The sequence below is a fragment of the Bombina bombina genome, chromosome 10 (assembly GCF_027579735.1).
Source record: "Bombina bombina isolate aBomBom1 chromosome 10, aBomBom1.pri, whole genome shotgun sequence".
Taxonomy (NCBI): Eukaryota; Metazoa; Chordata; class Amphibia; order Anura; family Bombinatoridae; genus Bombina; species Bombina bombina.
The window spans coordinates 173,708,840-173,734,590 of NC_069508.1; the positions used below are offsets into that span (position 1 = coordinate 173,708,840).

General features: G+C 35.4%; 1 protein-coding gene across 1 annotated transcript in view; it reads left to right on the forward strand.

The window, feature by feature from the left end:
- TAL1 (TAL bHLH transcription factor 1, erythroid differentiation factor) overlaps positions 1 to 17,597 on the forward strand; it is a 60,003-nt gene extending 42,406 nt beyond the window's left edge. Inside the window, exons 2-4 of the mRNA XM_053693509.1 lie at positions 7,346 to 8,043; positions 10,591 to 10,685; positions 12,778 to 17,597. Coding sequence (XP_053549484.1) covers positions 7,409 to 8,043; positions 10,591 to 10,685; positions 12,778 to 13,199 — 1,152 coding nt within the window. The 5' untranslated portion in view covers positions 7,346 to 7,408 and the 3' untranslated portion in view covers positions 13,200 to 17,597. The remainder of the gene's footprint in view (positions 1 to 7,345; positions 8,044 to 10,590; positions 10,686 to 12,777) is intronic.
- Positions 17,598 to 25,751: the final 8,154 nt, after the last annotated feature.

The following is a 25,751-nucleotide window of genomic DNA, read 5'->3' on the forward strand; positions in this document are numbered from 1 at the left end:
TGTTATTTACACTGTGAGACCTACTGATTTATAGCAAAGGGTATGTAATATGTTATTTACACTGTGAGACCTACTGATTTATAGCAAAGGGTATGTTATATGTTATTTATACTGTGAGACCTACTGATTTATAGCAAAGGGTAAGTTATATGTTATTTATACTGTGAGACCTACTGATTTATAGCAAAGGGTATGTTATATGTTATTTAGACTGTGAGACCTACTGACTTATAGCAAAGGGTATGTTATATGTTATTTACACTGTGAGACCTACTGATTTATAGCAAAGGGTAAGTTATATGTTATTTACACTGTTAGACCTACTGATTTATAGCAAAGGGTATGTTATATGTTATTTATACTGTGAGACGTACTGATTTATAGCAAAGGGTATGTTATATGTTATTTACACTGTTAGACCTACTGATTTATAGCAAATGGTATGTTATATGTTATGTACACTGTGAGACCTACTGATTTATAGCAAAGGGTATGTTATATGTTATTTATACTGTGAGACCTACTGATTTATAGCAAAGGGTATGTTATATGTTATTTATACTGTGAGACGTACTGATTTATAGCAAAGGGTATGTTATATGTTATTTACACTGTGAGACCTACTGATTTATAGCAAACGATATGTTATGTACACTGTGAGACCTACTGATTTATAGCAAAGGGTATGTTATATGTTATTTACACTGTGAGAGCTATTGGTTTATATCAAAGGGTATGTTATATGTTATTTACACTGTTAGACCTGTTATATGTTATTTACACTGTGAGACCTACTGATTTATAGCAAAGGGTATGTTTTATGTTATTTACACTGTTAGACCTACTGATTTATAGCAAATGGTATGTTATATGTTATTTACACTGTGAGACTTTCTGATTTATAGAAAAGGGTATGCCACATGTTATTTACACTGTGAGACCTACTGATTTATAGCAAAGGGTATGTTTTATGTTATTTACACTGTTAGACCTACTGATTTATAGCAAATGGTATGTTATATGTTATTTACACTGTGAGACTTACTGATTTATAGAAAAGGGTATGCCACATGTTATTTAAACTGTGAGACCTACTGATTTATAGCAAAGGGTATGTTTTATGTTATTTACACTGTTAGACCTACTGATTTATAGCAAATGGTATGTTATATGTTATTTACACTGTGAGACTTACTGGTTTATAGAAAAGGGTATGCCACATGTTATTTACACTGTGAGACCTACTGATTTATAGCAAAGGGTATGTTTTATGTTATTTACACTGTAAGACCTACTGATTTATAGCAAAGGGTATGTTGTATGTTATTTACACTGTAAGGCCTACTGATTTATAGCAAAGGGTATGTTATTTACAATGTGAGACCTACTGATTTATAGCAAAGGGTATGCCATATTTTATTTACACTGTGAGACCTACTGATTTATAGCAAAGGGTATGTAATATGTTATTTACACTGTGAGACCTACTGATTTATAGCAAAGGGTATGTTATATGTTGGTGAGACATACCCTCCTAGAGCTTTATTTTCTAGTTATATTATTTTCAATAACCTACAGATGGTAATGTGAAATTGAAGGCAACTTCTGGTGTAAAATGAATCTAGAGATTATATTATGACATAATAAAAATATAATTAATAATGTTTATAGCAAAGGGTATGTTATATGCTATTTACACTGTGAGACCTACTGATTTATAGCAAACGGTATGTTATATGTTATGTACACTGTGAGACCTACTGATTTATAGCAAAGGTTATGTTATATGTTATTTACACTGTGAGACCTACTGATTTATAGCAAAGGGTATGTTATATGTTATTTAGACTAAGAGACCTACTGACTTATAGCAAAGGGTATGTTATATGTTATTTACACTATGAGACCTACTGATTTATAGCAAAGGGTATGTTATGTGTTATTTACACTGTGAGACCTACTGATTTATAGCAAAGGGTATGTTATATGTTATTTACACTGTGAGACCTACTGATTTATAGCAAAGGGTATGTTATATGTTATTAACATTGTTAGACCTACTGATTTATAGCAAATGGTATGTTATATGTTATTAACATTGTTAGACCTACTGATTTATAGCAAAGGGTATGTTATATGTTATTTACACGTGAGACCTACTGATTTATAGCAAAGGGTATGTTATATGTTATTTACACTGTGAGACCTACTGATTTATAGCAAGGGGTATATGTTATATATTATTTACACTGTGAGACCTACTGATTTATAGCAAAGGGTATGTTATATGTTATTTACACTGTGAGACCTACTGATTTATAACAAGGGGTATGTTATATGTTATTTACACTGTGAGACCTACTGATTTATAGCAAAGGGTATGTTATATGTTATTTACACTGTGAGACCTACTGATTTATAGCAAAGGGTATGTTATATGTTATTTACACTGTAAGACCTACTGATTTATAGCAAAGGGTATGCTAAATGTTATGTACACTTTGAGACCTACTGATTTATAGCAAATGGTATGTTATATGCTATTTACACTGTGAGACCTACTGATTTATAGCAAAGGGTATGTTATATGTTATGTACACTGTGAGACCTACTGATTTATAGCAAAGGGTATGTTATATGTTATTTAGACTGTGAGACCTACTGAATTATAGCAAAGGGTATGTTATATGTTATTTGCACTGTGAGACCTACTGATTTATAGCAAATGGTATGTTATATGTTATTTACACTGTGAGACCTACTGATTTATAGCAAAGGGTATGCTATATGTTATTTACACTGTTAGACCTACTGATTTATAGCAAAGGGTATGTTATATGTTATTTATACTGTGAGACGTACTGATTTATAGCAAATGGTATGTTATATGTTATGTACACTGTGAGACCTACTGATTTATAGAAAAGGGTATGCTATATGTTATTTACACTGTTAGACCTACTGATTTATAGAAAAGGGTATGTTATATGTTATTTATACTGTGAGACCAACTGATTTATAGCAAATGGTATGTTATATGTTATGTACACTGTGAGACCTACTGATTTATAGCAAATGGTATGTTATATGTTATGTACACTGTGAGACCTACTGATTTATAGCAAAGGGTATGTTATATGTTATTTACACTGTGAGACCTACTGATTTATAGCAAAGGGTATGTTATATGTTATTTACACTGTGAGACCCACTGATTTATAGCAAGGGGTATATGTTATATATTATTTACACTGTGAGACCTACTGATTTATAGCAAAGGGTATGTTATATGTTATTTACACTGAGAGACCTACTGATTTATAACAAAGGGTATGTTATATGTTATTTACACTGTGAGACCTACTGATTTATAGCAAAGGGTATGTTATATGTTATTTACACTGTGAGACCTACTGATTTATAGCAAAGGGTATGTTATATGTTGGTGAGACATACCCTCCTAGAGCTTTATTTTCTAGTTATATTATTTTCAATAACCTACAGATGGTAATGTGAAATTTAAGGCAACTTCTGGTGTAAAATGAATCTAGAGATTATATTATGACATAATAAAAATATAATTAAATCATGTTAGTATATTTTAATGTGTATGTATCCTATTTTTAATACTGTTTAAATTAAGGTAGTTAATTAACAATTAATTAATAGTTAATTCATTTGTGTTCATGAAACATATTTGTATTGCTACTTATAGTTTCATTCATTCTAAGTTATCATTATTGGGGGAGATAAATATCTATCTTTATTTATGTACTTAATCATGCATTATTTATTTACAATACAAACAACAAATATTATACAGGAAAGTGATTATTTTTTTTAAAAATGTATTTAGGTGTTGGCTATAAAACTGTAATCTATAACCATAGAAATACTCTCCTTAGGTCTATATAATGTAATTCTTACAGTATGATTTAGCTGTGTTTTAGATTTTTAGTTACAGTATTATTATTTATTCGGTTTAAATAGTAACATCTTGTGACTATAAATGCTACATGTCTACAAGGTATTAATATATTAAGCACATAAGCAAATGATCCCTGGGGACAATATGTGCATAAACTCGTATTTAGCGTCACTGTTTCAAACAGCACTGTCTGAATATTAATATCATTTTACCCAAAAAATAGTTTAGCTTCTGCGCTTTCATGTGAAGATAAAATAAATTTGTTTCATTTCTCTTCTTTGTTAGTTTGTAATATCAGATAATAAGACATAGACACATCTAGAAGATTACATCTGGTCCCTGTGAGTTTGTGACCAGTCCTGAGACAGGATACAGAATGTGACATTACTGCAGGAGCTTATAAAGAAACCAGCACTGAAATCTGTAGCTGCAACTTTGTTATTTCGTTAATCTGCTAAATATTTCTGCTTTATGATTGTTTGCAAATGTTATTTGTATTAAAAATTCGTTTACATAATTTATTTCTTTTATATTTACCAATAGTGATACAGATAGATAGATGATAGATAGATAGATAGATAGATAGATAGATAGATAGATAGATAGATAGATAGATAGATAGATAGATAGATAGATAATTTCCTCAAGCATATTCGTTTTATATCTCTCGATCTAACCTCAATTTAAATATAAATAATTCACCTGTGTATATGCATGTGCACAATATTTTGCTGTTTTATTGCTACATTCTCTGTTACTTCATATTGCTCTTATTTCCTTTTTCCATCCTTATCCTTATGCTTATACATGTTTTATTTTATATATATATATACACACAAACACATATACACACAGCAGTCACACACACCGGTACCTTATACTGTACATGTTTACTTTATATATATATATATATATATATATATATATATATATATATATATATATATATATATATATATATATATATATATATATATATATATATATATATATATATATATATATATATATACAAACACATATACACACAGCAGTCACACACACCGGTACCTTATACTGTACATCTTTTACTTTATATATACACACAGCAGACACACACCGGTACCTTATACTGTACATCTTTTACTTTATATATATACACAAACACATATACACACAGCAGTCACACACCGGTACCTTATACTGTACATCTTTTACTTTATATATACACACAGCAGACACACACCGGTACCTTATACTGTACATCTTTTACTTTATATATATACACAAACACATATACACACAGCAGACACACACCGGTACCTTATACTGTACATCTTTTACTTTATATATACACACAGCAGACACACACCGGTACCTTATACTGTACATCTTTTACTTTATATATACACACAGCAGACACACACCGGTACCTTATACTGTACATGTTTACTTTATATATATATACACAAACACATATACACACAGCAGTCACACACCGGTACCTTATACTGTACATCTTTTACTTTATATATACACACAGCAGACACACACCGGTACCTTATACTGTACATCTTTTACTTTATATATACACACAGCAGACACACACCGGTACCTTATACTGTACATGTTTACTTTATATATATATACACAAACACATATACACACAGCAGTCACACACCGGTACCTTATACTGTACATCTTTTACTTTATATATACACACAGCAGACACACACCGGTACCTTATACTGTACATCTTTTACTTTATATATACACACAGCAGACACACACCGGTACCTTATACTGTACATGTTTACTTTATATATATACACAAACACATATACACACAGCAGTCACACACACCGGTACCTTATACTGTACATCTTTTACTTTATATATACACACAGCAGACACACACCGGTACCTTATACTGTACATCTTTTACTTTATATATACACACAGCAGACACACACCGGTACCTTATACTGTACATGTTTACTTTATATATATACACAAACACATATACACACAGCAGTCACACACACCGGTACCTTATCCTTATACTGTACATGTTTTACTTTATATATACACACAGCAGACACACACCGGTACCTTATACTGTACATGTTTACTTTATATATATACACAAACACATATACACACAGCAGTCACACACACCGGTACCTTATCCTTATACTGTACATGTTTACTTTATATATATATACAAACACATATACACACAGCAGACACAAACACCGGTACCTTATACTGTACATGTTTACTTTATATATATACACAAACACATATACACACAGCAGACACAAACACATATACACACAGCAGACACACACACCGTTACCTTATCCTTATACTGTACATATTTTATTTAAAAGAATATATTTCTTATTATATTTGTGTTATTAGTTGTATACTATACGTTTTTATTGTCCCCTCTGTCACACTGCAGTCACACACACCGGTACCTTATCCTTGCACAATGACACGATCATCTCTTGTAGATTCATTAAGAATTGTTTAATTCTAACCCCTCCCTTGTCATAATTTATCTTAGCTTTATGCCTCTAGTCACTATAAGGCATGAATATTTCTTATAAAAACACAAATCTTTAACTGCTTTAGTAATCCTGTGGGGGATACACATGGTATGGGGTGATCTGGGTATTAGAACCTGTAGCTCATTTGCTATTGTATAAGGGAACTTGCATTAGAATGGGGTGAATTCAATTTAAAGTTTTATTATATATATAACTCGTGTATCACTCGCTTGGGATTGAATTATATATATTTATTCCATGTATTCAAAGATAGATAGATAGATAGATAGATAGATAGATAGATAGATAGATAGATAGATAGATGACAGGTGATAGAGAGATAGATATATGATAGATAGATAGATGATAGCTAATAGATAGATAGATTTGATAGATGATATAGATTGATAGATTGATAGATTGATAGATGACAGGTGATAGATAGATAGATAATAGATAGATAGATAGATAGATAAATAGATAGATAGATAGATATAGATAGATGACAGGTGATAGATAGATAGATAGATAGATAGATAGATAGATAGATAGATGATAGAAGATAATAGATAGATTTGATAGATGATATAGATTGATAGATTGATAGATAGATGACAGGTGATAGATAGATAGATAGATAGATAGATAGATAGATAGATATAGATAGATAGATAAATAGAGAGATAAATATTTAGGGATCCACTGGCTGTTTCTCTTTTCTATGTTCCATGGGGCTGCGCTTGTGGATTCGTGTAAGTGGCAGCCATTTGTGTGGTCCAGAGACCTCTTTGTGTGGGACCCAGTAGAATGTCCCGTTCAGGTCCAGTGGGGTAAGGGATGGGTTATTCCTATGTTTGACAAACGTTTTTCTTCCTGCCCCCAGGTAGGGTTTCAGTGGGAGGTGACAGCCCTGGCATGAACACTGCGTCCACCTCCGTCCCTGAAGATGATGGAGAAGTTGGGGACAGATGTGGCATCTCCCCCTGAAGACAGTGCAGAGGAGGAGAACACGCGTGGTGTGGAACTGAGTGGGGTGAAAGAGGGGGCGGCCCCCAGCTCCCCCCCTCCAGCTGTGCCGGTGATTGAGCTTCTCAGGAGGGGGGAGGGATCCGGCAATATAAAGGCCAGAGAGCAGGAGCTCAGACTCCAAAACGTCAGGACCACCGAGCTGTGCAGAGCCCCCCTGACACCAACTACAGAGCTCTGCAGAACCTCATTGACCCCAACTACAGAGCTGTGCAGAACCCACCTGACACCCACTACAGAGCTGTGCAGAGCCCCCCTGACACCATCAACCGAGCTGTGCAGAGCCCCCCTGACACCAAATACAGAGCTCTACAGGACCCCACTCACTCCAGTCACCGAGCTGTGCAGAGCCCCCCTCTCAGTGACCGGAGCCCCTATTACTGCCACCACTGAGCTGTGCAGACCACCTATACCACTGCCTGTGATCGGACTCCCTACTGAGCAATCTGCAGAAGGACGAATGGTGCAGCTGAGCCCCCCTGCTTCCCTGCCCCTGCAGCCGGCTGGGAGAGCCATGCTATACGGGCTGAACCAATCCTTGGTACCTGGAAACAGGTTAGTGTCAACAGCTTCAAAGATTTGTTCTGCAGAACATTCCAGTTCGTTACACTCAGACTGCAGAGCATCTCAGCTCATCACTCAGTCATTTGCAGAGTATCACAACAAAATCATCCAAAATAGTCTCAAACACAACACATACATATTACATATACATAAATATATACACACATACATATTACATATACATAAATATATACACACATACATATACATAGCTATATAACACACACACACATATAGTTTACATATACACACACACATACATATATAACAAATACACATACATATATAACAAATACACATACATATACATAAATATACACACACATACATATGTATACATATATAACACACACACACACACACATATATATTACATATGCATAAATATATACACACATACATATACATAGCTATAACACACACACACACGTATATATATATATATATACACACACACACACACACACATAGTTTACATACACATACACATACATATATAACAAATACACATACATATATACACACACATATAGTTTATATACTCATATATATATGCATATATATATATATATATATATATATATATATATATATATATATATATATATATATATATATATATATATATATATATATATATATATAACAAATACACACATAGATACACAAACACATAAACACAAAGACATCGAAAAACTTATTTACTCATGATTTGTATCTTAACCAGAATTTTAGCAAATACATTATTTATAGTGTGCAGAGCATCTCACTGTATCACACCCAACTATCTCAACCTGCAGATCATTTCTCCATGCCAAATCCAAACATCTGCACCTCATGAGAACCTCTCCATATCCAAACCTCTGAACAAGCATTGTACCTATCCGAATCTCTCCAAATCCATCCTAACCTGCAGAGCATCGCAGCATTTACCTCTCTCCCTTCAGTGCCAAGTGCTCTGCTGCAGAGCTGTGCGTCTTTACGCTATATGCCTGCGCTATATTCCCATCATATTGCGCACACGTGCTGGCTCATTGTAGCATCCTATACATTTGCAGATGTTGTTGTAATTTGGATTAATCTGTATTAATAGTTTATTTTTCAATCTCTGTATGGTTTTCATCTGTGTTATTTCAAGCTATTTTAAAATGATAGTATTCTTATCCATCATGTGACTAAATTGTCCTGCGATCTTAATTTCCCACATAGTAAATCTTGTCCTGCACAATATCTCACCCATCTCAGCACCTACCACTATCACACTTCACCAATATGAGCTTACCTTATCATTCCTCTGCTCACAGAACATGTTAGTGGATAAGGTATCACTTAAAGCTGGCACTTAGAGGGCAGCCAATCTCCAGTTATACCTAATAAACATGCTGCAAATAATGTATAAATAAAATGAGGTCAATTGGTGGGTGTCTAATAATCTTTTGCTTCTGGGCAACAGGAGGAATAATGATAGGAAAACTGTTATAGTAAAATAAAATGTATATCCTATGTTTATAAGCCTGTGCTCACTCACACTGTGTTACTGTCTGCTGTCACAGTGCCACCCTATCTGCCCTTTACCTCACATGTGATATGCCCTGCTTCCTTTATCCTGGTCATTTTACCCTCTTCCTGCCCTGAGTTTCCCTTTCCTTGTTATTGCATCCTCATTGTTTCCTTAAAGCAGCCATCACCCTCCCCTTCTCCTGCAGGAGTCTCTGTATTGCACAACTGATAACAAATCTCCTGCTCTATACAAATCCTCACATCCTCAATACAAAGATCAGAGTGCACGGTAGTTTCCATTATTAGGAAGGATCCAGATATCAAAACACTTAAATGGGCATTCAACTCCAAAGTAATTTGTGTGCGAAGCCTAATTGATGATGTATAGAAACAAACTGACTTTAGTGTCCATAAAAAAAGAAAAGGAAAGGAAAAAATCAACAGCAAAAAACGTGGTTTCCAATGAGTACAAAATCCCAATTGTCACAGAATAGGACCAGGCCACTTATAATTTAATGTCATATACAGGATGCATCTTCCTCTTCTCATATATGGTGATTCTGTATAGTTGTAGCATTGCACTAAACGTTCTCATTAATAATAATTTAATAAGGCTACAAACATTGTAACAAGTTATATGTGTTTATTGTGTCCTTTTCTGTAAACGTTTGCTAGTGTTTTGTGTCACACAGTGCCATATCTCTGCAGCTCTTTGTTACATATAGCTGCTGCAGATCACATTATACTGATTATTATTATTATTATTATTATTATTATTATTATTATTATTATTATTATTATTATCAACAGTACATTATTATATTTGATAGAATTTATCAGTGAGTTTAGTGATGATTTTATTATTGCTTGAAATTGGCCATATTAAGACATTCTCACAAGATTTACTGCTCAAACCATTTTCCATTGATAAATCTTTCTGATGCTTAGATTAGATAATACTTGTGTTTGCCCGCCCTGTAATGTATCATATCTCCTTGTCTGTGTCAGTCATTGATCTCTGTGTTATTTTTTTGGCAGTGCCTATTTTAGTGATTCGGACTCATTCCCAATGTACAACAATAATTCCAGAAGCAAAAGGCGATCTGGTCCTTATGAAGTGGAGGTAACTGAAGGTGAGTTCTGGCTGTTTGTGACTAACAATCCTCTGTGCAATGAGCCTGATGCAGTATGGTGCTGTGTACAAAATGACTGTACAGTACATGTGTTGTGCAAGGTGACTCCTGGTTCATGTGTTGTGCAAGGTGACTCCTGGTGCATGTGTTGTGCATGTGCCTCCTGGTTCTTGTGTTGTGCAATGGATTTGGATATCAATCTGTTGTGCACATCTCCTAAGCAGTATTGGAAATAAAATGCCTTTTTTCAGTAGGGTGGTGGGTACTTTGTATGCACTCTTCTGTGTAGGGAGCATTCCTACCAGTCAGCACCCTGGTAAGCTTGGAGATCTGCCCCTCCCTGAATGTGCACCTGATGCTGAACTTTTTTTTTTTTTTTACAAAAGGATAAAGAGACTTTTTAGCAATGCTTTGCAAAACTTTTGCATGAAATGTTATTAGCATCTCAAACTGGCATTTGCAGGGATTTGTTGTTTCAGAGCAGAAAGAAACAAACCCTCTTGTGTATGTGTATTTCTGTTTTGGCCAATTAGGGGCATATGGAAATGAGCTCCTGTGCTGATCTAACCAGTCACTGGTTAGGCATACTGATATTATAATAAAAAAATAATCACCATGGTTATGACAAAGCAGTAACTACATTTGTTAAACTATATTTTCTATTCATATGGGTTAAGTAAAACATTTTATAATTCAGAGAGTGTAAATACAACAGCCTACAGCAGTAGCAAAAAAAGAAATTTTACTTATTTTTTATATAATTATAATGTAATATCACAATGATGCAGGAAAAGTGATACAATTTAATATGCCGCTTCATAGATCTCTTTTCATCCCTCATCTAGAATATTATTACAGTTCCGGAGATTATGCGCCCAATAATCAAAACCCAATTATTATTATATTATAATATGTGTCTCTTCTTCAACCTGAATAACCAAACAGCTCTCAAGATAACATTGTCTTCTCTAAAATTCTTAGAGGGACCTCAGAGTACTGATGAGTCTTTTTAGAGAACCGTTACCTCACCAGACCAGAAAGCTTTAGAGAATAAGGCCCCATATCCCCGGTTATAAACAGAGAAGGTACTGATAACATTCTACATGTAAAATAAAAACACAGCAAAACCCCAAAAAGGAAGAGTGCTGATATGATCAAAACGATATATAAAGATAGAGATAGAGAGAGAGAGAGAAAGAGAGAAAGAGAGAGAGAGAGAGAAAATGAGAGAGAGACAGAGGGATAGAGAGAGAGAGATAGACAGAGAGAGAGAGAGAGAGAGAGAGAGAGAGAGAGAGAGAGAGGGAGAAAGAGAGACAGAGGGATAGAGAGAGAGAGAGAGAGAGAGAGAGGGAGAAAGAGAGACAGAGGGATAGAGAGAGAGAGTGAGAGAGAGAGGGAGAAAAGGAGACAGGGATAGAGAGAAAGAGAGAGAGAGACAAAGGGATAAAGAGAGACAATGAGAGAGAGACAGAGCGATAGATAGATAGATAGATAGATAGATAGATAGATAGATAGATATAGAGAGATACAGAGGGATAGAGAGAGAAAGAGAGAGAGTGAAAGAGGCAGATGGATAGAGAGAGAAAGAAAGAGAGTGAAAGAGACAGATGGATAGAGAGAGAAAGAGAGACAGAGGTATAGAGAAAATGAGAGAGAGAGACACAGAGGGATAGAGAGAGAGAGGTGAGAGAGAGACAGATGGATAGAGAAAGAGAGAGGGAGAGATTTAAAGGACACAATACTTACTAACTAACCCTTCATTTCCATTTGATTATTCTTCCCGATGCTTAGATTAAATGTGTTTTCCAACCCTGTGAACCAGCCCTACTATATATTTTCCTATTTCTGCATCTATGTTATTTTAATGACATAAGTAAATTAGAACGTTTTAAATTTGTTTGCTCTGTTTGAATCGTGATTATTTTCATTTTGACTTCCAATAAAAAATGAGTAATACAATGAGTTTATAATTTTGAGACTCTTTAGAAGCAACCTGTAGGAACTTGACAGTAAAATACCACAGCATCAATTATTTATGCTATTTCTTTGTTTAGATTGTAATTCAGAACAATTTTTTTGTTTTTATCAGGAGGTCCTCATACAAAAGTGGTCCGTCGTATTTTCACCAACAGCCGGGAGCGATGGAGGCAGCAGAATGTTAATGGGGCTTTTGCTGAACTTCGCAAGTTGATTCCAACTCACCCACCAGATAAAAAACTTAGTAAGAATGAAATCCTACGACTCGCCATGAAATACATCAACTTCTTGGCTAAACTTCTTGATGACCAAGAGGAGGACGGCAACCAAAGAAACAAAGTGAGCAAAGATAATGGTATGGTCCAACAAGACCTTCTACAGGAAATGCTCTCCCCAAACTCTAGCTGTGGAAGCTCTTTAGATGGGGTGCCAAGCCCTGATAGCTTCTCAGAGGAGCATGATGCATTGGACTCCAAACATAGCAGAATCCTTCACCAGTCCATCCTTCCAGTAGAAAGCAATGGACAACGATGACAAATTAAAGCAGGACTTGGGAATTAACTGTCGCCCATTGGGGATGGACCATTAACTTCATGATTTAGCACTGTTGGAATGGTGGAAGCTCTCTATGCTGGTACTCTAAAACTAAGAGAACTCCATCCTTCCTAAAGTACAAACTTTCTACACTGAAAATTAATCAAAAGTGAAAGGAATTTTGTTTTTAAATGTAAGATGTATTCTATTCCACTTGTTTCCTACTTATGGGCTTTTTGAAACATAAACAGATATGTAGCAATTGAATTACAATCAGTATTTTGGAAAAGATACTAATAGGAGACGAATCATGAGTGGTATATATATCCCTAGTAATCACAGCTCCATATAGGGGCCTGGAACCTGCTATGGGATCATTCTTATTGGTACCTGTTATGAAGAAGGTACACTACATACATTCGTACAAGATTGGTCAAGGTCACGTCAGTATTATTTATAATAGAAGGATAGTTTTATCATATGATCATTTGCAACAAGGACCGTGGATAACAATAACTGATTTATATTGTAACATTTTTTTATATATATATATTTTAATGCTTCATAGTAGCTAAAGGGTGTGCTTGCTGTAACCTAGAATCTGAATGTTATTCATGGACTTTGTAACTAGCAGAATTTCGTGTCTTGTTTTTGTACAACAAGTCTTCGGCTTTGTACATTTGGTAGCATCTGGATGTTAATGGCAAATACTCCAATCACGACTGGATTTGGCTCCCTGCTCAGCCAGTGCCTCCCTCCTAGCCCTTTTATTTTACATTTGATTCTAGTTCATCACTGCCCCCATTAGCCTCTAAAGGTTTTTGCTTATTATTGTTTGTTCTTCCAGTTTCTCCATTTGTTTTGCCCATTCTGTGTTTTCCCCACACCTTTTTTTTTCCTTCTCAAAGGTCCTTATTGAAAATGGAATCTCCCCCTTTAGTTCTTCTCTACGTTCATCCTCACAATTATGTCCCTACCATAGTACCTGCTTGCTATTACACAAGTGTGGCCCCTCTTAGAGTCAGCTATTTTTCTTTAGTCTTACTGTTTAGGCAGCACATTTTGGGCAGAAAAGCTCACAGCTGGGTATTTCCTCTGCTCATCACATTTGCCCCCCGATGACTATAACATTGTTAATAGAAATTCTACAGTAACAAGCAAACAGCCTGTGTTGGGATGTGATTTCATCCTATAGGCAGACAAATGCTTGGAATTACTCATTTTACTCTAATGTTACTCTAATGCTACACATGATTTTATAGTCCCCAAACTATTTTAACTTTTGAAAACTTTCTAGTTCACTGTTTATTAACAATTTTGCAGCAGTTGTGTGTCTTTTTTCATGGCTTCATAATTGCAAGTTAATGTACAATGCTATGATTCAGTTATTTCCTCTGCTTAGGAACGTTTGGTACAATTATCTATGGCCAGGTGCATCTTAATTTCTTGTATCCCTTTAAATTGGCCAGCAAATTATTTGTTTACCAGATTTGTATGTGCCTCATCTTTATTTTTAAATAGATGCCTTGCTTTTACTCTGAAAAAGGGTTAAATATAAAGTTAAAGTTATGCTCCTATGTCACTCCAGATTAGGATATAACTTGTAAGCAAATGAGAAGCATGTATATGTGTGTATGCTCTTAACCACTGTCTATATCCTTATCTGGTGCAGCATGTGTGTATGCTCCCAGCCACTGCCTATATCTTCATCTGGTGCAGCATATGTGTGTATGCTCCAAACCACTGTCTATATTTTCATCTGGTGCAGCATATGTGTGTATCCTCTTAACCACTGTCTATATCCTCATCTGGTGCAGCATATGTGTGTATACTCCCAACCACTGTCTATATCTTCATCTGGTGCAGCATATGTGTGTATGCTCTTAACCACTGTCTATATCTTCATCTGGTGCAGCATATGTGTGTATGCTCCCAACCACTGTCTATATCTTCATCTGTTGCAGCATATGTGTGTATGCTCCCAACCACTGTCTATATCTTCATCTGGTGCAGCATATGTGTGTATGCTCCAAACCACTGTCTATATTTTCATCTGGTGCAGCATATGTGTGTATGCTCTTAACCACTGTCTATATCCTCATCTGGTGCAGCATATGTGTGCATGCTCCCAACCATTGTCTATATCTTCATCTGGAACAGCATATGTGTGTATACTCCCAACCACTGTCTATATCTTCATCTGGTGCAGCATATGTGTGTATGCTCCCAACCACTGTTTATATCTTCATCTGGAACAGCATATGTGTGTATGCTCTCAACCACTGTCTATATCTTCATCTGGAACAGCATATGTGTGTATGCTCTCAACCACTGTTTATATCTTCATCTGGAACAGCATATGTGTGTATGCTCTCAACCACTGTCTATATCTTCATCTGGTGCAGAATGGGGGTGTTCAAGAATTGCAACTTTGTCTAAAATCTTAACTCTTTTAAAGGAGCTAAGCACAGTAAAAGAAGGGATTTATTTACAAAAATCATATTTGTAACGATCTAATCCATGTTATTTTTTCACTAGAATGGCCCTAAGGTTCTCTCTTTATAGCTACAAGGTACACGACCAATGTATAAATGACAGCGTCCTATAATAATATAACTGGTATAGTAAAACAGTATAATGAGATTATGTCAATGCTTGTTATAATTGTACTTGTACGTTATATTCCAGTTGCTAAGGTTTTTATTTTTGTTGTTTCTCAATAATTTTTTATTTTTTATACAAAATTCTCTTTTAAATGGAAAATAAACATTTCTTGCTTTTGTGTAAAAAATATATATATTTTCTCAGACTTTCAGACTTATTACAGAGCCCAAAAAGCAAAGTATTGTATTCAAAGTGTTGCAAATTGCCTAATACTGATTTGATGCATTTTGAGGGGACCCTCAGTTACAGAATGGGCTGTTTGGACTCTCTAGGAAGCATGGGGCAAGCACATTTTTTAAACAACAGCAAGAAGTGTTTAATGTCCCTTTAAGTGACCATAAATTATAGTAGAATTGCATAACTGACAAAATAAAAAAAATAAAAATTTTACTAGCAAATTTCAAAGATATTCCATTTTCCCTCCGCTTGTATCATGTGATAGCCGTCAGCCAATCACAAAACACATTTACATATATAACCTTAGTTCCAGCTACACGAGAAAAGGCACCAAACATGGCCAGACTGTGGTTATGTGCCAATTACATGGGAACTCTTTCACTGCTCACTCCCCCACCTATATGATCTCTCTGTACCAAAATCATATTGTCATTGCCCTTAAAGAAAGGGAATCTGTCAATGTACTCATCCTTATGGCATATGTACAGTCTACATTTCTACCCAATAGCATAAGCATGCTCATTTCACAATGTCCCCTCTTTTTCGTTATTTTTATTTGGGATTTCTTTGTTTATAAATCTGGTACATTATTTTGCCCACAGCTCATAATAAGATGAATTATAAATAAACACAATTATATTGCAGTTTCACACATGGCAAAACATCTCCAAAGATTAAAATACACAGTTTGTCTTTACTCAGTAAAATATAATAAAGAAATCTGTTATTACAATGAATCAGTAGCTAGTTTCTCAGGTTGGCTTTTGGTACCATTAATTAACATTTTTTTCCCATTACATCTTGTTTTGTCCTAGAGCTAAAAAACCCCAAAACAAATAAATTTTATGTGGAAATGGTTAAAATGATGTTATATTTTGTCTGTCAGCTTTATGCTGTTACATTGTATCTGGTGGGCAAGTTATTTTCATTTTTATAGATACACCTTATTTCTGCTTCTGGAGAACAATTGTTTTTGTTGTTTCATTTGTGTAGCTTGGAGATGTAACATTATTTATTACTGTTTAGTGCTATAAAAAGGGGGACAGAGGCTTAACAGGTCACACACACTCTGGAATACATTTCCTGGTCTTCCAGCTATACATATGGCCATTAAAGCATGTGCTTTCCTTATTGATGCTGGTGCTGTATAATTATTATCTGCTTGTCCTCCTAGCCCCTATCAGCTTGTGTCCGGCAGGACCTGTGCTCCCCTCCAGGCCACTTAAAGGTACAGGGCTACTGTCTGATAGTGACTAGAAGGGTACAGATAACGTTCTCATACTTTTCTGCTTGTGCTCTAGATGTAAATGACAGCACTTTTATTACATGTTGTACTGTTGAAGTAAGTCTTCAGTTTGCTTTCTGCATTATCTGCAGAACTTAACCAGGCCTGGTACATGTTTAACTCTCCCTCTGCTTCACCAACAGTGGAAGGGTTAACTTTGTAAAGCCTTTTAGGCAAGAAAGTCTACGTGATTATTAAAAACACATTTGTTATAATATATCTAATGTAATATTCAGGACATTCCTAAATAAAAGTTGTACAATCTGACTTAATTCCTGTGTCTGTGGTATTGAGGTTCAACTGACAAATCCAGATTTATTCTTTATTAAAACATGGATGGATGTAAGACATACCTTACTGCAATACAGAAATCAGTCTGAGGAGGGAGCCAGAGAGACCTAAGACTATTCAGGCTGTTCATGTATTGAACTTTAAAGGAAAATGAAGCCCCAAAAAATAATTTCATGATTCTGATAGAGCATATAGTTTTAAAAAAAATCCAATTTACTTCTATTTCCAAATTGGCTTTGTTCTTTTGGTATCGTTTGTTGAAAATAATACCTAGGTAGGCTCAGAAGCTGGAAGCTAGCTGCTGATTGGTGGCTGCACTTATATGCATGTCGTCAATGGCTTACAGATGTGTTCAGCTAACTCACAGTAGTGCATTTCTGCTCCTTCAATAAAGGATACCAAGAACATTAAGCAAAACTGACAATAGAAGTAAATTAGAAATGTATTTAAAATTCTATTTTCAATCTAAATCTTGAAAAAAAAATGTCTTTTATGTCCCTATAAAAATATTATTAATATTATTATTATTATTATTACTATTAATAATAACAATAATAATATTACTATTCATAATAATAACATTGCTAATAATAATAATAATAATAATAATTATGTTTGCCATATTCTGTATTGTTGAGTACAGGTGGGTTCACAATACATAAGACACAATAAGCAATTTACAGAGACTGCAATACAAATTGATAAAAGAGGAAACGACAATATTATCATCAGAACAGTTATAACAACAGTAAAATATTTTACTTTATTCTCAATAAAATATCTGCTCAGATTGAAAAACTGCACTAAATGTTCAATAACGTTGTACTTGTATCTCTGAGGGTCACTGCAGTGGGTGAAATGTACAGGAACCAAAGCTGCTGATCTGATTAAGAGATAATTGAGGGACCAAACCCATAACTGCCATTTGCTCCTTCTCATTTCTCTGCCAAGTAACAATTTCCCATTATTTAAACCTAGTTTATAAGTAGATCACACAATATTATCTCTACTGAGTGTTAATACAGCTCATTACATCAATACAGCTCTTATTCTTGTGCTCATATTACAAGTAGATCACACAATATTAGCTGTACTGAGTGTTAATACAGCTCATTACATCAATACAGCTCTTATTCTTGTGCTCATATTACAAGTAGATCACACAATATTAGCTGTACTGAGTGTTAATACAGCTCATTACATCAATACAGCTCTTATTCTTGTGCTTATATTACAAGTAGATCACACAATATTATCTCTACTGAGTGTTAATACAGCTCATTACATCAATACAGCTCTTATTCTTGTGCTTATATTACAAGTAGATCACACAATATTAGCTGTACTGAATGTTAATACAGCTCATTACATCAATACAGCTCTTATTCTTGTGCTTATATTACAAGTAGATCACACAATATTAGCTGTACTGAGTGTTAATACAGCTCATTACATCAATACAGCTCTTATTCTTGTGCTCATATTACAAGTAGATCACACAATATTAGCTGTACTGAGTGTTAATACAGCTCATTACATCAATACAGCTCTTATTCTTGTGCTCATATTACAAGTAGATCACACAATATTAGCTGTACTGAGTGTTAATACAGCTCGTTACATCAATACAGCTCTTATTTGTAATGCTCGTGGGATATTTCCCTATCAGACCAAACTTGGCCAGTAGTCTTCTCATCCCGATGTCAAATGGAACATAGTAATAAAGGATAAGGAAATATCCCAGAACAAAGTAAGTTTAAGAAATGAGGTAAGCAGTACTCACGGTAGACAGGGTAGTCCCTCATGGCAAAAAGGTTAAGGCAGAGAATGGTCAGAGACAGGCAGAGTTAGGCAACAGAAAGGCAATCCAGCAGTATAGCAGTTCAGGAGTAAACCAATAGAGTGGTCAGGAACAGGCAAAGTCAGCAATAATAAGACAATCCAGCAATTCAGAGGTTAAACAGCAGAGTGGTCAGGCAGGCAGAGTTCAGTAACAATAAGGCAATCCAGCAATTCAGGGGTTAAACAGCAGAGTGGTCAGGCAGAGTTCAGTAACAATAAGGCAATCCAGCAATTTCAGCAATAAGTATACCCAGGAGCACACACAGTAAAGTCCTATACTTTGGCAATGTATGTAAGTTATGTAGGTACTTAGATAGGCGCCAATTCGCGCCAAGGAGGACTTCAAAGGATCCAACCGGCTAGAGAGGGGAATAGACGCCGCACACTCACAGCAACCGCCGCATCCCTGGCAACAGCCAGAGCGGCGCAACGGGGAGAAACATGACATTATTCTTGTGCTCATATTACAAGTAGATCACAAAATATTAGCTCTACTGAGTGCTTATACAGATCATTACATCAATACAGCTCTTATTCTTGTGCTCATATTACAAGTAGATCACAAAATATTAACTCTACTGAGTGCTTATACAGTTTGTTACATCAATACAGCTTCTTGTGCTCATATTACAAGTAGATCACACAATATTAACTCTACTGAGTGCTAATACAGCTCGTTATATCAACACAGCTCTTATTCTTGTGCTCATATTACAAGTAGATCACACAATATTAACTCTACTGAGTGCTAATACAGCTCGTTACATCAACACAGCTCTTATTCTTGTGCTCATATTACAAGTAGATAACAAAATATTAACTCTACTGAGTGCGTATACAGTTTGTTACATCAATACAGCTTCTTGTGCTCATATTACGTAAATAAAATATTAGGTTCACTAAGTGTATTAACTCATTACATCAATACGGCTCTTATTCTTGTGCTCATATTACAAGTAGATCACAAAATATTAGCTCTACTGAGTGTTAATACAGCTCGTTACATCATTACAGCTCTTATTCTTGTGCTCATATTACAAGTAGATCACACAATATTAACTCTACTGAGTGTTAATACAGCTTGTTACATCAATACAGCTCTTATTCTTGTGCTCATATTACAAGTAGATCACAAAATATTAACTCTACTGAGTGCTTATACAGTTTGTTACATCAATACAGCTTCTTTTGCTCATATTACAAGTAGATAACACAATATTAGGTTCACTGAGTGTTAATACAGCTCGTTACATCAATACAGCTCTTATTCTTGTGCTCATATTACAAGTAGATCACACAATATTAGCTGTACTGAGTGTTAATACAGCTCGTTACATCAATACAGCTCTTATTCTTGTGCTCATATTACAAGTAGATCACACAATATTAGCTGTACTGAGTGCTAATACAGCTCGTTACATCAACACAGCTCTTATTCTTGTCTTTGTTCCCATGGCATTCTTTGTTGAAGAGATACCTAACATGGCAGGAAATAGTGCTGCAATCTAGTGCTCTTGCAAATGGATAGCATTTTTGCAAAACTGCAGCCATATAGTGCTCCAGATATGTGGATGCACCTGAGCTAACTTACCTGCTTTTCAACAAAAGATACCATGAGAACAAAGAATCAATTGATAACTAAATTAAATAAAACAAGTTGTTTGCTCTATCTGAACCGTGAAAGAAAAACGTGTTTCATGTCACTGTAACCTACATTTACACAGCTACAGAGATGTATTCATTGCATCTTCCTACATAACATAGTATTTTTGTATCAGATTCAGGACTCAAATGATCTGCCTTGGTACTCAGTGTGTTGCAAATGGGAACGTGCGGGAGGTAGAGTGAAAGAACACTCAAATGCTTCCTTATAACACCACACTGCTATATACAGTACATGACTTATTCACAAGACTGTCTGCACACTTCTTCTACATAAATCCCATCAATATTTCATCTAGAATAGAATATATCTATTTATTAGTCAGTTTTGAAGTTTATATTAAATGAATAGAAACATATTAAAGTTTTGTTTTTTAAAATTCAGTTTTATTTATTTTAACCATTACATCTCTCTGCCAGAAAAGGGTTAATTATTAATTAATATTAATTACTATATAGATGTACTTCACTTTAAATTAATTCTATGTTTTCTTTTTGCTATTGATCTTGTTGCTATATTATCATATATATATTATTATATGTTATGATATTATTGCTTAAACACAAATCTCTTTTCAGTGCAGTTTAGTGGGTGTTACATTGTAATGAGCTGTAATAGATTATGTGATTGATGTGATTTGGGGAATAGGGAATACTGTGTCCTGTGAATGTAGGAAAATGGTGAAAAGTAAAGATTGTGACCATTCCCATCAAGTGTCATTAATATACAGAGAATCCAGTGGGAATGTATTGCTTATAGCACACACTGTAATCTGTGTATCTCCCATCACTGTTTGGGGACCAGAGCTAGTTATCTCTATTGCCTACATATATGTCACTGCTGGACAATGACTGGAAAGCAAACTGGCCTCTGGGGATATATCCTTGTGATCGTAGCACAGACCCTATAAACATTACTATGCAGATCAGCTCAATGTGTCCCCTATTGCATTTCACACACAATGATAAGAGCAGAACTGGTATTCTGAGATAAAGACAGATAATTCAAGTAGCCTATAATATATAGATCAGAAAGAAATAATAGGGCAGTGACAGACCCCAGGGAGGCACACATCTATAATTCACTTGAGTGATGATTACAATTTACAAGAATGTGTTGTGTGAGAACACACAGGTGATATTTTGCTTCATTTTCTAAACCTTTCTAATCTGTTTGAAGTAAATTTCCTAACATATACATATACAATATAACAAGAAACTCAAATCAAAACAACACAAAACTAAATAAAAATTATATTATATATATATTCAGTATCTCACAAAAGTGAGTACACCCCTCACATTTTTGTAAATATTTTATAATATTTTTTCATGTGACAACACTGAAGAAATGACACTTTGCTACACTGTTAAGTAGGGAGTGTACAGCCTGTATAACAGTGTAAATTTGCTGCCCCCCCCAAAAAAAATAACTCAACACACAGTGATTAGCAACAAAAGTAAGTATTAGCCTTTTGTCCCTCCCCAATGTCATGTGACTCGTTAGTGTTACAAGATCTCAGGTGTGAATGGGGAGCAGGTGTGTTAAATTTGGTGTTATCGCTCTCACACTCTCTCATACTGGTCACTGAAAGTTCAACATGGCACCTCATAGCAAAGAACTCTCTGAGGATCTGAAAAAAAAGAATTGTTGCTCTACATAAAGATGGCCTAAGCTATAAGAAGATTGCCAAGACCCTGAAAATGAGCTGCAGCACGGTGGGCAAGACCATACAGAGGTTTCACAGGCCTCGCCATGGTCAACCAAAGAAGTTGAGTGCACATGCTCAGCATCATATCCAGACGTTGTCTTTGTGAAATAGACGTATTAGTGCTGCCAGCATTGCTGCAGAGGTTGAAGGGGTGGGGGTCAACTTGTCAGTTCTCAGACCATACGCCGCACACAGCGTCAAATTGGTCTGCATGGCTGTCTTCCCAGAAGGAAGCCTCTTCTAAAGATGATGCACAAGAAAGCCGCAAACAGTTTGCTGAAGACAAGCAGTCTAAGGACATGGATTACTGAAACCATGTCCTGTGGTCCGATGAGACCAAGATAAACTTATTTGGTTCAGATGGTGCCAATCAGGTGAGGAGTACAAAGACAAGTGTGTCTTGCCTACAGTCAAGCATAGTGATGGGAGTGTCATGGTCTGGGCCTGCATATGTGCTGCCAGCACTGGGGAGCTACAGTTCATTGAGGGAACCATGAATGCCAATATGCACTGTGACATACTGAAGCAGAGCATGATCTCCTACCTCCGGAGACTGGGAGGGAATCATGATAACAACATGATAACAAACCCAAACACACCTCCAAGATGACCACTGCCTTGCTAAAGAAGCTGAGGGTAAAGGTGATGGACTGGCCAAGCATGTCTCCAGACCTAAACCCTATTGAGCATCTGTGGGGCATCCTCAAACGGAAGGTGGGGGAGCGCAAGGTCTCTAACATCCACCTGCTTTGTGATGTCGTCATGGAAGAGTGGAAGAGGACTCCAGTGGCAACCTCTAAAGCTCTGGTGAACTCCATGCCCAAGAGGGTTAAGGCAGTGCTGGAAAATAATGGTGGCCACACAAAATATTGACACTTTGGGCCCACTTTGCACATTTCCACTAAGGGATGACTCACTTTTGTTGCCAACATTAATGGCTGTGTACCCTGGTACTACGGTTTCTTGCGAGTGGGAGTGCGTTATCTACTACCTTATATATATAAACAGGACAAATAACTAAAAGGATAGGGAGAAGTGGAGTACTGTCATATTTATTGACACGATCACAGATACAACTGTATGCACATTGATTGGAGCTGCATATATCTTATACAAAACTCAGGATACTGGAAGACTCACAATATTACAAATAATCCAGTGAGTCCCTCAGGGTTTTTGTGTATAGTGTAACCTTTGATAAATTTTCCTAGGAAAAATATTGGGAGACGATTTAGAACCAAAATATGTGATTGCTACTCTAGTGAAATTAATGTGAGTACACTAAGTATACTGAATAACCTCTCAGCAGAGGTGGCTACAGTTAGAGAAAAATGAATATTCACTGGCACAGAACCTCCATTTACAAAATGATCTATAGTTTTTTAATGGGATTAAGCTCAACTGGAGTTTTTTTGTAAGTATGTTAGCTTTGTATAGGTTGAACTCGATGGACTTTGGTCTTTTTTCGACCTCATCTACTATGTTAGTATTTATAGTTGTAGTTTTAAAAATTCATTTTGAACACAAGAATAAACAGAAATCAATGGACACAGGATACCAGAAAACGTTCTCTCTCATTTAAAGTGGGAGAGACTTACAGACATTGGGGGTTGATTGGCTGGTTCACATTCATAGCCCAAATTCAAATACTTTTATATGACAACTAAGTGAAAGTTCCTCAATTAAATGTATATTAAAGTCAAAACAATTAGATTGGTTTTATAAAAGGGCACTATTTTTAACATGGTGCTTAAATGAAAACTGGAACTGACAGGAAGTCAATGTTTGTGCACAAAACAAAATAATATATATAAATATATATACACTTTTCTCTCTTGATTTTAAAGGGACATAAAACTCAGATTTGTTTTTTAAGAAAGTGCATACAACGTTACCAATTCAGTTATATTATTATTAGTTATTTGTAGAGCGCCAACAGATTCTCTATTGCTTATTTGATTGATTCTGTTGGTATCTTTTGTTGAAAACCATACCTAGATAGGCTCAGGAGCAGAAATGCCTACTGGGAGATAGCTGCTGATTGGTGGCTGCACATTTATGCCTTTTGTCATGAGCTCATCTGATGTATTTAGGTAGCTCCCAGTAGTGCATTGCTGCTCCTCCAACAAAGGATACTAAGAGAATGAAGCAAATGTAATAATACAAGTAAATTGGAAAGTTGTTTAAAATGGTATGTTCTATCTCAATAATGAAATTCCGAACTTTAAAGCATGCTGTTCTTATTATTCAATATAGTGGTATATAGAGGTAAGAAACAGCACACGGAGAAGGCTTACCAAGCCTATCCAAATATCCAAGAACAAAGAAAAACTCTCTAGCTATTATCATCTTAAAAGACCTTTATTTGTTACAGGGTCCTCACAAAACAGCAACACTTAACCCTTACTCATGCCAAGTGAGTAACAAATAAAGGTCTTTTAAGCTGATAATAGCTGGAGAGTTTTTGTATGTTCTTATTATTCAAACAGAGCACACATTCTTAAAAAAAAAGTTCCAAGTTTACCTCTCTTATCTAATTTGTTTTGTTCTCATATATTATCCTTGTTGAAAAGCATATCTAGGTAGGTAGCATGCACTTGTCTAAAGCACTACATAGCAAGAAACTCTGCTGCCATGTAGTACTTTTGCTAATGCATAAAGTTCCTGCATTACTGCTGCCATATAGTGCTGAAGATGTGCACGCTCCTTAGCCTACCTACTTGCTTTTCAATAAACATACTAAGAGAAACTTTTTGCTCTGACTGATGAAAGAACATTTGTGGGTTTCATGACTCTTTAATGATCTTAATAATAATAACCATCATCATCATCATTTGTAAAGTGCCACAAGATACTGAATACATAATCATTAAGCTATTAAAGGGACATGAAACCCAAATTTTTTCTTTCATGATTTAG